This window comes from Mustela nivalis, assembly GCF_964662115.1.
Source record: "Mustela nivalis genome assembly, chromosome: 13".
NCBI lineage: Eukaryota > Metazoa > Chordata > Mammalia > Carnivora > Mustelidae > Mustela > Mustela nivalis.
The window spans coordinates 47,164,428-47,176,731 of NC_139032.1; the positions used below are offsets into that span (position 1 = coordinate 47,164,428).

A 12,304-nucleotide genomic window follows, 5' to 3' on the forward strand; every position below is an offset into this window, starting at 1 on the left:
GTGGCATTACAAAGACTTTTGGAATTCCAAATGACTTTTGGCTGTGTGCTCTTCAAAAAAATGTATGATCAAGGACTGAGCATTAGTATGTGCACACACTTTTACCTGTATTACTTATTGTATCCTCACAGTGGCCCTTTGAATTTGGGATTACTACTTCCATTTTACAGGTGAGAAAACTGAGGCCCAGAGGGGCTCAAATCTTGGACAGTCTATGGCCAGCAAGTGCTAGGGCTGGAATCATCAAGAAGGTTTTTGCCCTACAAGCCTTGTGTTCCTTCTGTTGTACTAAAGGCTGGAGTCAATAGGGACTGAGCTATCAGTGGGTCATTTGTGCAAATAGAGAATCACCGAATGTGATTTATTTTCTTTGCTCTTTTCCTTTGGCCTAAATAATGGATCTCTCTCAGTGTTTTTCTTATTCATAAGTTTAGGGCATAGATCTTAGATTTTTTTAATGGAGGAAAATTATTTTCTATTTTGGATCAGCACAGGCAGAGATAGAAGAGCATATTTTACTTAATATGACTTGTTTTGTACCACTTGCCTCCCCTTCGCATCGTGTACAGTATATTAATTTCTTCTCTCAGGTAACTCCTGATGATCAGATTCATGAGAAACTTCCATAATATTGCACATGTTCAAACTGAACACCCCAAAGATAAAAGACAAAAGTCACCATAAGCAAGATTTAAAAACTATCATTGAACGTATGACAAAAGATTAAGTTTTAGAATATATAAATAAATACATATAGGAACAAAAAGGTAAACCAGTAGAAAAATGAGCAAAGAATACAATGGGTAGCTTATAGTGGAGCATATACGAATGGTTAGAAAAATATATGAAAAGATACTCAGTTTTACTCATTTGTAAAGAAAGGTAACAGAAACGGTGACTATCTATGGGTGTGGCAAAAATTTAAAAAGGAGTGTTAATGTTGGTAAAGTCATCAGGAAACAATCACTCACACTATTGTAACTTGGTGTGATTGTTTTGGAGGGCAACTTCAGAGTATTTATAAAAATTGAACATGCATATATGTCCCTTTGACTTAGCAATTCCTCTCCTATAACTCATGTAAGTATGCAAAGATACACATACATAAACATGTTAGAAATAGATATACCATATATGTACAGTGATATATATGTATGGAAAGGGATATGCATGCATGCATGTATTTGTATTTATATTTGTATTTTTATATATATGGATAAATGTTTATACACACATATAAAGATATATGTCCCTTTAACTCAGCACTTCAACTCAATAACTCATACCAGCAGGTATGTATACATATATATGTGTATATATATAGACACACACACTCATATGTAATATTGAAGATATACAGACATACACATATACACATGCACATAGAAGTTTGGAAAGATTTGACACAAAGACACACATATGCACACACTTTGTGTGCATGGGTGTGTGAGAGAGAGATGTATTCCTTTTTTTTGGAGAGAGATGTATTCTTAACCCTTGAAGTTTGTCTCCTATAAATTTCTGTAGATTGTTCATGTAAGGATGCCAAAAATATTCCTTATAGCGCCATATATAGTAGCAAAAAAAAAAAAAAAGCAAGAAAGGAAAAAGGAGATAAATTATGTGTTTGTCAATAAATTTCTTTTTTAAACTGGGTTTCATCCATAAAATATAAAATTATACAGCCATAAAAAAATGAAGGGCATCTATCTGTACTGATAATGGAAGTTGTCAAAGATCTATTACTAATTAAAAAAAAACCACAAGTTGTGGAATAGTATGGTCCCATTTATGTTTTCCAAATGTGTGCATTGGGTGAGAGGTGTTTGCAATTGTATGTACGTATATTTCTGGAAGGTTAATTTAAAAAATTTAAAAATAGTCATTACCCCTTGGTAGTGAGAATGGGGAGGGGTAATGAGATTTTAGGAGATTTTTACTTAAGTTTATTTTTTGTACTGTTTGAAAGTGTACCACAAGCAAACATTTTAAAGTAACCACCAAGGACAGCTCACACCTAGAGATGCTAATTCTGTAGACCTGATGGTTAGTACATCTAAATTTTAAAACATTTCTCTATGTAGATGATTCTCAAATGGAGCCAAGATTGAGAACCATGTCCCTATCTTTACAGGTCTCCAATGACTGGCAGGGACAGCACTATCTTTGTAAAGATATAAATAATACCTGAGGTGAATGTAAAATGAAATGTCATTTAATTTTTTTCTAGAGAGGGGATGACATTACTTTTGTTGTTGTTGTTGTATATGGTGAGATTTCAGCAGATCAAAAGGCTCCTGCAATCCTGGATAGATCTGTCTGTGGTAACTCTATTAAAGGCAGTCCAGAGATTAGAGAGTAATCAAAGATGGCCAAATATTTTAGACAAGGTTAGTGTTTATAACTCCAGGTGGCATTTTGGGAGGAGATACAGGGGTTACAGAGTTTCTCCTGTGCCCGAGGAGAGGTGGTGGAACCCAGCAACTCAGACCCACAGGCGCTGGAAATCTAATGCCCAGGGCTTCTGAGTGGAAAAGGGATCAACAGGTGTTTGGGCTTCCTTTGTACACCTCCACTATAACACGGATAGCTGTGAGTAGGCATGTCATCTTCATGCGTCTCTCAGGGTTTTTTCCCCAGCAAAACCTTTGGTTTCTATTTATTTCAAACTTAAAATTAGTGAATCAGAGTTGGATGCTCAGTTTTGAGGTACCAGTTGACTTATATTAGTGAGCTTAGTATGTAATCCATGCTAGTTATGTATCATTTCACTAGTAGCACTAGTTTCAAGGCAAATTTGTGATAAAATTAATAATGAAGTTATAAATATATGTAAATTTAAATATTTAAATTTATAGTTAACTTAAAATTTTAAAATTAAATACATATAAATTTAAATACTTAAATTTAGAGTTATATATATTATACATGATACATATTATGCATAATTCTATAACTAAATATAAATGATATACAAATTGTACCACTTCTAAAAGTAAAGTAATTCTTTTCCTTATACAAGGAATGATAGTAAAATCTGAGTACAGGAGTCAAGAGGCAAGAAAGGAGCCATCCTATTTGTCATAGCTGAACTTGAAACAAGTTTTATAGAAAACCAAGGCAGTAGGCAATGAGCAGATTCTCATTATTTTAGGCCTGGGATCATTTCACAATTCCCATCAATATGTAGATCAAACAAGTTTGTTTTGTTTTGATTTGATTAATTCTCTTGAATTACTGGCCCTTCTTCCACAAAACACCACCGGGCAGTTCCTCCTTGTATTCCTTTTGTTGCTTTCATCTTCTTCTCTGCCCTCCTGGAGAGCTGGCAGGTGCACATTTAGGTGATATAGACGTCTTCCCCAACCAGCTGGTTTCTACAATCTCCTAGGCAAAATTTAAGGACCTAAAGTTTCAAGGAATCCAAGAGAAACAAACCAGAAAGTACAGATCCTTAGAAATGGGTCTGTCAGATCCATGACAGCTGTTTCCGGAGTTACTTATCTTTCTAATGACTACATATTTTAGCATTTTCTCGCCTTTAGCACTTTATTCTTTCTGGTACCCTCTCTCTCTCTCTCTCTCTCTCTCTCACACACACACACACACACACACACACAAACACACGCGCGCGCGCGGGCGTGCGCACACACTTTCTCTCTCTCCCTTTTTTTAAGTAAGCTCTACAGCCCAGCCTGGGGCTTGAATTCACCACCCCAAGATCAAGACTCAGAAATCAAGAGGTACCTGGGTGGCTCAGTGGGTTAAAGACTCTGCCTTCAGCTCAGGTCGTGATCCCAGGGTCCTGATCCCAGGGTCCTGGGATTAAGCCCCATCTCTGCTCTGCTCAGCAGGGAGCCTGCTTTCTCCTCTCTCTCTGCCTGCCTCTGCCTACTTGTGATCTGTCAAATAAATAATAAATCTTAAAAAAAAAATAAGAGGGGTGCCTGGGTGGTTCAGTGGTTAAGCCTCTGCCTTCAGCTCAGGTCATGATCCCAGGGTCCTGGGATCGAGCCCCACATCGGGCTCTCTGCTCAGCGGGGAGCCTGCTTCCTCCTCTCTCTCTCTGCCTGCCTCTCTGCCTACTTGTGATCTCTGTCTGTCAAATAAATAAATAAATAATCTTAAAAAAAAAAACCCCAAAACCACTTTTTCTTTCAGAACATTTATATTAGTTTGTATTGCCTACTTCAGTATTACTTTATAAATCTATTTGTTCTACTTGCTTATCTCATTTTAATAAATTAATTCCTCTAGTGGCTTCCATTGGCATAAGAGAAATGCAGAAAGCAACAGGGAAAATGAGAGGTGAAAACAAAGTGAGAAAGACATTAACTTTCAAACTATTAATTTGCAAAGCATTCTTTCTGCTCCTAGTTCTTACAAATTTATCTGTAATTTTTCAAGTAACTGGTGGAGGTGGTGCTTAAATAAGATTTTTCCCCCCTCCCAGGGCTCCAGAATTCTTTCCTCTCTATTCTTCTATATATCTTTCCTCGACTTGTGATATGGCACAATTATTACTAATAAAATATAAGACCTCAATCAGTCATCTATGCCACAAATTCATAAAGGGGTAAAGCCTTAGTGATGGTAGGGAACTTTGGAGTACTCTAGTCTAATGCCTATCTTTTATAAAGGAGGGAAATTGAGACTAATCTAAGTCACAAGACTCAGGTTGTGTAGTTGGAGAATTAATACTGGGACCCAGGTCTTCCATTTTCCAATCAGGTCCTAACTACATTCCCTTTTTCTTCCCTGGCATTATAAGTAGAACAGGAGAAGATCATGGAAAGTATTGTGACATTGTTGCTCCTTCAACTAATTTTTAAAATTAAAAATTAAAATTGTATCTTCTTACATATGATCTATCATCTGTCATCTCCATGTTCATGTCTATTTGCAGCTTAGTGAATTGAACACTAAGAAATTATACCAGCCCTCAAATTATTCAAGTTTTCACAGAAGACTCAATAGGTTGTTAATAATGAAAACTTTGGATGTCAGAATTTGGAGTAATTAGCTGCTAACATATACACGGAAGCAGAACTCTTTTATTTCAGTTTTAAAAATAAATTAATTAAATCAAATCTCTGCATCCAGTGTGGTACTTGAACTCATGACCCCAAGATCAAGAGTCACATGCTCTACCAACTGAGCCAATGAGGCACCTCAGACCTTTTATATTTTAAGTGACAATGACTTTTGTATTTTCTACATAAGGCAGTCCACAGAATTGCTTTTTCAGATGACTTCTATCATTTTTCCAGATCACCAATTCTACTTGCTCTTCTTCAGGTAGAATCTTGAACCATGTCTTGAACATTGGAAAAATTATACCCTATTATAAAAAAATTATCAACTAATATTTCTCTATCTTGTTCTCATCTGGAAAATGACATCTATCAGGTTTAAATATTAAATGAACAAATGTATTTTAATATATGCCTGGAACAAGTTAACATCAATAAGTGCTTCCACATTTTTCCCAATAAGAAATGCTCTGATTCTCAACTAACTTTCCCCAGTAATGTGTTCATCTGGGTATAAAGAACTGATGGGGAAGTAAAGATTTTTAAATTCAATTTAATGAATCCCCTTCTTTTGGTCTCTCAAATTAGTTTTTTTTCTTCTGTTTCTCTCTCTCTCTCCCACAATTCATAAACCTTTTCCTAGTATATATAGCAGTGTTTTAAAATCAATTGTTGCTGGTATCATTTATCAATAATTATTACAAAGAGTGAGAGAAATGAACCTCTTTGAGTCTTTAACATTTCTCAGGAATTAGTGGTAAATCCATGATCATACATTTTTAAACCAAAATATCCACATCTTAGAATCCAATCTACTGTTTTTGTTTATTAAAGCATTGATGTATCAGTTGTTCCAATGCCGTAAGGAATCAAGCAACACTGGACATTAAATCTCAAAGCCGTGCACTTTTAGTTTGTTCTGCAGATATGAAGACATTCTGTGAGCCATCATCATCTATTTTCAACAGTTTTATATTCAATTTACTCTTTCAGCCACACTTTGGGAAATACCCCAAGAGAGTTTACTGGGTAAGTGCATCAGTTTTCTACAAGATAATTGGAATATTTCATAGTTTGATCCTCTGACACACTCTAGTAAAGGATACAGTCAGAAAATTTAACAAAGAAATAAATAGGTTAAGGATGAAAGGGTCTAAGCTTTGGCATTGTGCCAGAGCTTGATTTAAAAGCTATAGTTCTTTACCCCCAGGCGCAAGTTACTTTGTTATTTAAAGCCTCCCCAGTAAGATTGTTACTGAAGAACAACTCATAAATACAAAATATTGCAAAATCTTTTCATCTCATGGGGGAGGGAAGTCCTTTATCCTATCGTATATAGATGGAGCAAATCGTTACAGTTAATCGTGACAGTCGCTCTTACTGCAATCCACCACATCACCCTGTGCGCTGACTTCTGAACTCTCCAAGAATCTCCCGTGGATTGAGTAACAAACAGCTGGCAGCCGCCCCTCTCCAGAGCTGTTCTGTGTCTTCTTGACCCAGGGATCCTAGAACCTGTGGGCAAATTCCAGGTGGCTCTGGAATCCTCCTTTCCCGTCACTATCCGGCGGAGCTGGGTGCAAGTCCCCAGGGCTTCGCAGGGGACTTGGATGGCAACACACAGCCTGTAAAGCCCTGGGCACCTGCTGATGCTGTCTACTGTCGAACTCATCTTCAGCATCTTCGTTGTCATCTCAGTCTTCAGAGTTCTCCTTCTAGCCCCAGGCGCCTCAGACCTAAAGTAGGGGCTTCCAGTACCCTCTTTCAAGGTCAGTGGGACAAACGTGTCTTCGGCCTCGAGCTCAAATGCCTATCATGGCCGCCTCCCACTCTGCCGCCAGCGTCTTTCCAGTGAAGTTTGGCAAACACCTGGGGTCGTTAGGGACTTAATGGGCCGCTTTTTGCCAGAAAACCCCGAAAAGTAAACGACACCCGACACCCGGGAGCTTCACATTCAGCTCTTGAATCTCTCTGGAAGTCCATTTGCATCACCTCTGCGTTTGGCTGCGCCGTGAGTGTGAGGGCAGGATCCAGAGGAAAAGAACAAAGACAAAAAAAAAAAAAAAAAAAAAAAATTGTATTCACTGTCTGCTTCTCCTCCGGGACGGTGAGTCAAGTCTCCTGGAAGGCTTTCAGGCTTTCCGCCGCTCCACTTTTGTAGCCTCCCATGCACTAAGTTGGGGGTGGGGAACAGGGGAGAAAAGAAATGTTGTGGGCGGCTGGGGGTACCTGTCATCAGTCTCCTGCAGCTGCGCGCAGGTACCGGGCGACAGCGCGGTGGCCCCGCTCCTCAGCCAGGTCCACGGGCAGGCGGCCCCAGGCATCGCGCACGTCCAGCTGCGCCCCGGCTCGGTGCAGTACCACGAGCGTGTCCAGGAAGCCCTCCCGGGCCGCGTCGTGCACAGGTCGGGTGAGGGTGGCTTCGTCCGCACAGTTGGGCTCCGCGCCATAGAGCAGCAGCAGCTCGGCCACGCGGGTGCTGCCCATCATCATGACCTGCAGAGAGAGAGAGCAGAGTGGTCAGGGCAGTGAGATGAAGGCCTGGGCCGGGACAGGTAGAACCATTTCAAATAAATACCTGTTCACGGAGTAGCCACCTAATGCAGGGGCGCTTACAAGTCTCAGGAGTCTGGTTATGCTTCCTGTTTTGATGAAATCCCGACACCGTCCCCCACCCCGCCCTTATAACTCTTTACTCAGCCCTAATTGGGTTTCATTTTTCTCCAAGCTGCAGGGACAAGCAAGAGCTGATAATAGAGCGCTAATAGTTGTTGTGTGAAAAAGAAAATTTTGATTTCCGGCAGAACAGGGGAATACATTTTGTTAAATAATTTATGGGCGGATTTAAGTTTAAAAGCTTTTACGGGGCGCCTAGGTGGCTCAGTCATTGAATTTCTGCTTTTGGCTGGGGCCATAGTTCTGGCGTCCTGGATTTGGGCCTGCATTGGGCTCCTTGATCGGTGGAGGCCTGCTTCTCCGTCTCTCACTCCCCCTACTTGTGTTCTCTCTCTAGCTGTGTCTCTGTCAAATAAATGAAATCTTAAAAAAAAAAAAAAGAAAGAAAGAAAGAAAAAGTTTTTACAGAATTAGATTATTTCCCTTGATGTCTCTTCCACATCAGCCATAATCTGGATCTAAAAATATTTAGGAGGGCAGTGAGCTGATATTTTTGAGAGAATAATGCTTTAGAGTAGAAAAAATGTTTTTTTAGAGTAGAAACAATGTTTTAAGTTGTTTAGTTTTTCCTTGTAAACAAACATGTAACATAAACACTATATTTACATTGTACAGGATTTTATAATGTAATAGGATTTTATAATGTTAGATACTAAATAATTTGCTATGTAAAAAAGAGCTCAGATGTTAGTCAAATCAGAGCAATACATTATTTAGAAAAAAAGATGTTTTGGAGCTGTAAACCTGTAGCATCCACTTGTGTATATGTACATTATACAAGCATTTACTTTTTTATTTTAAAAATAAAACAGTTTTTGATAACTAAATATCCAAAATGGAGTTATTTGTTCTTGTGAGCTTACGTATTTAAAAATGTGCCATGTAATTTAAGATAGTACTTTTTGTTTCATGAATATTAGAAACATCCATTTCCTCCCTTAAAAACCGTGATATGTTATCATTTCCACTAGTGATGTGTATCAGATATTTCACATATAGAGGGAAGAAAAAGTTGTTCTGAGTATCTCAGAGAATGATGGATTAAAACTATAATTAAAATCTCTTTTGAAATTATTAATATCATTTGAAGTCTTTAAGAACTACTTTACAATATTTATGCTGCTTTAAACTATTCCTCATTTCTTTTTTTCCCCAAGATTTTATCAACTTATTTGAGAGAGAGAGAGAGTGAGGACTCGTGTGTGTGCACTTGAACACACACACACACACACACACACACACACACACGCAGGGGAGGTTGGAGAGGGGGAGAGACAGAGGGAGAGTAAGAACCAGACATTTGCTGAGAAGGGAGCAGAGGCAGGGTTTGATTTTAGGACCCTAAGATCATGACCCCAGGAGAAGTCAGATGCTTTACCGACTGAGACACCCAAGCACCCCAAGCTGTCCCTCATTTCTTATAACACTTTTCTAAGAATGCGAAAGAAATGAACATATATTTCTTTAAAAATCTACATAATAAGATTCCTTAATAACAGCTTGGTTCTAGAATGTGACATTGAGATGAATACTAACCATTATACTCAACAGTGAAGCACAAAATATTACCTTGGGTTTTAAAAGAATTAAAAAATGCCAGTACTAATTAAAGGGATTCATAAATATATTGAATAAAGGATTTTAATAATTAAGAGGCTAATTATGTATGTAGACCCTCTGCCTAACAGTTGCTGCAGCATGCTTTTGTAACCTAATCACTGATAATTAAGCAAAAATCTATAGAAGCATATTTTTTCTCATGTAACACTCGAGACACTGCTAACGTAGGAAGGATTAAGTACTGTGGTCGAGGAATCCTGACTTATCTCTTTGTATTCAGTTTGCCTCTATGAGAAAAGAATACAAAGAATTTCATATTGCAGCCGAGAAGTGCACGGTAATTTTTTTTGATGCACTATGATTCTGCGTGATTCCTCAAATCTAATCCAGATTGTATAATTTGTCATTTGATTATCTCTATCAATGCAAGTTGACAGAATATTTACTGAAGGACAGAGAAGACAAAGGGTTTCCTCCCCAAATAACCTCTCCTTTTCTCCCCAGTTGAACCTCTCCCTTGCGTTTGTGATCATAAGATGGGAGAGAGAATATGGACATTTTTCGCGCTACTAAAAAGAAAAACAAACTGAAGAAGCTGTTTCTTTCAATCCGTTTCTTTAGAATCCTTGGTGGGGGAGAACCTGCTTTACACCTGGGCTCCACACCTCAACGAAGAGAGACACAGATACGTTGGTGAAGGTCTCGGTCCCAGCCGCGTCCCACGGAGGCCGCTCCCCTTTGTTCATGCGCCCCCTGCCGGCAAGGCCCCAGGGCCCCAGCTACCTGGATCGGCCGCCTCCCGAAGCGGTTGACTCCGTTGGGATCCGCACCGGCTTCCAGGAGCTGCCGCACGGTCTCCACTTGCCCCCGTGCGGAGGCGCTGGCCAGGCCCGCGTCGTCGCCGCCACCACCCAGCATGCCCTTGTCCTCCTCGCGCATTTCGCAGCCCACAAACGCAGACCGGCCAGGATAATCCACCGCTGGCCGTGAGCTTCGCCACACTCCTCCCTTGTTCCCCTCCTCGCCCTGGCGCCCTCTCCCCTGCGTGGGAAAGCTCGGGTCAGCTTCAGCCCTCTTTCGCTGTCCTTCTGTCGCTGGGAGGCCCGTGCAATGGCCTAGCCACTCGTGGTTAAACTGGGCTTTTCCCGGCTGGCTCCCGGGAAAAAGCGCCTCCCGTGGCCGCAGCCGAGCGTAGGGCGCCTCCGGCCGCCGAGCGCGGGCGCGTCGCAGCGTCCTCTCCGCGGAGCCTGCTCCGGCTAGGTGGAGAGCCGGCTGGGAATGAATCCGTTTCCAGGCGGGCGGCCGGGCAGGGCATTCCCCACCCCCTTAGGCTCCGCCTCCCGTCAGGCTGGCCAGCGCAGGCACTTCCCACTGTGCGGGAAGGGAGGCCGGGCCTGCAGATGACGTTACAGGGACGAGGCCGTGGCAAGCGGCAGGGGGGGTGGGGACGCGGCGGGGGCCCGATGGGAGGGGCGGGAGGGGGACGGTAGCCTGGCCAGACGGTCCTGGGACGCATGCGCCAGACACGGGCGCGCCGAGCCGGCAGTCCTGCTCGCCCAGCGTCCAGCAAAGACCTTAGCCAAGGTTTCGGAAAAGTTGAATCAATGCACTCGGCTCCTAATCCCCTCCCTCCAGCAGGCGGAGCAGAGGATTTCTATTCCTTCAATCCGGTGCCAGGTGGTTTCACTCTGGAAACTTTAGTCGTTCCTTGTGCAATTGAATGACTGGCTAAGAGAAAGGCATTTAAAGTAACTTTGTCTCCCTTAAGATTTCTGAAAATGACAGTTTTGCACCTGTCATGCCGGTTAAATTCATCCCCAGGGAGTATTTGAATTTCAGTAGCTTCGCATCTTGCATCAAGTTTAGCACTTCTCTTTTGGTTGTGTTTTCTTAGTTGAATTAGTGAAAAGTCAGTCACAGTGAAAAATCCTGAGAATCCTGTTTTGAATGTGCTTTTTATTCTTTTCATCTTTGAATAATGGATACACACATACACAACACCAAAAAACGAACCTAGTTTGAGAATGACAATGTCAACCTGGTACATGTGAGACATTTAAAAAATATAAATACATATTTTAAGAACCTGAGATTCCAGTTTCATGATATTTGAATAGTATTATTTTTGTTTGCACTCTTACCTACTTAAACCCACTTCGCAAGTATTTGATTTTTATTTATAATGAGTAATAAAGGAAATTTATGCAGTAATAATGAAGCATAATAAAACAGAGGTGTGGTGCTGGGCCTGTCATTAAACAGGCCGAACCTGTCATTAAATCCTCTTCTGAAGATTTAAAGGCCAATTGCTTTTCTTCCCAATCTTCCTAGGTGAGTTTGAATTAACATATGCATTGCTTTAAAGATTTAAAAAACTATGACAGATGTTTGATTAAAATAGGAAGAGAACCACAAGTTATGTATCTGTTGCCTGAAAGCTTTGGTGTGGAACTATATTAGACTGAGCTTCTTCTAACATGGAACAGTTCTTATTTACAAATTAATTTTGGTTCAGAGTGCAGAGGAGTGCCTAAGGAAGAGCAATTGCTTGCTTACTCATAAATGAGAGTTTGTTTCACATGTTTCTTCTAGCATACCTTAGCTTGGACTCCCCCTTCCCATTCCATTGAAGAATAAGGATGCGCTCTTTAAAGATAGGGGAGCCCATAGAAGTGGTGGTTAGGGATGAAGATCTACTGACAGAGACACAGTTGAAATCCACCCAGATAGGGAAGGGAAGGAGGCAGCATTAATAACCATTTTTTCCTCTCACCTTACCCTCATTTCTTAGTTTTCAGTTTCTTAATTTCTCTATCTTTCCCTCTTATTTGAACCTCTATTCTTATCTGAAAGAGAAAAGTCCTTTTATTTGTTGATGGTGGCTCCGTTCCTTGGTCTGGCCAGAGGAATAGAAGTCTACTTCTGGTTGAAAAGCATAGGGGCACCTGGGTGGCTCAGTGGGTTAAGCCTCTGCCTTTGGCTCGGGTCATGGTCTCAGGGTCCTGGGATTGAGCCCTGCATGGAGCTCTCTGCTC

At 40.9% G+C, this 12,304-nt stretch overlaps 1 protein-coding gene across 1 annotated transcript; it reads right to left on the reverse strand.

Moving 5' to 3' along the window:
* Nucleotides 1-5,034: 5,034 nt before the first annotated feature.
* CDKN2B (cyclin dependent kinase inhibitor 2B) lies at nt 5,035-10,689 on the reverse strand. The gene is made up of 2 exons (XM_082695393.1): nt 10,053-10,689; nt 5,035-7,529 (listed from the first exon to the last, which is right to left on the reverse strand). Exons 1-2 carry the CDS (start codon nt 10,206-10,208, stop codon nt 7,269-7,271), a joined length of 417 nt encoding a protein of 138 aa, XP_082551519.1. The 5' UTR covers nt 10,209-10,689; the 3' UTR covers nt 5,035-7,268.
* Nucleotides 10,690-12,304: the final 1,615 nt, after the last annotated feature.

Excerpts from the sequence above, each read along its gene's own strand:
- CDKN2B (XM_082695393.1), bottom strand. The coding sequence starts at position 10,208 with ATGCGCGAGGAGGACAAGGGCATGCTGGGTGGTGGCGGCGACGACGCG. Across the intron at positions 7,530-10,052 it reads TCGGGAGGCGGCCGATCCAG|GTCATGATGATGGGCAGCAC; the intron begins GTAGCTGGGGCC and ends CTCTCTCTGCAG.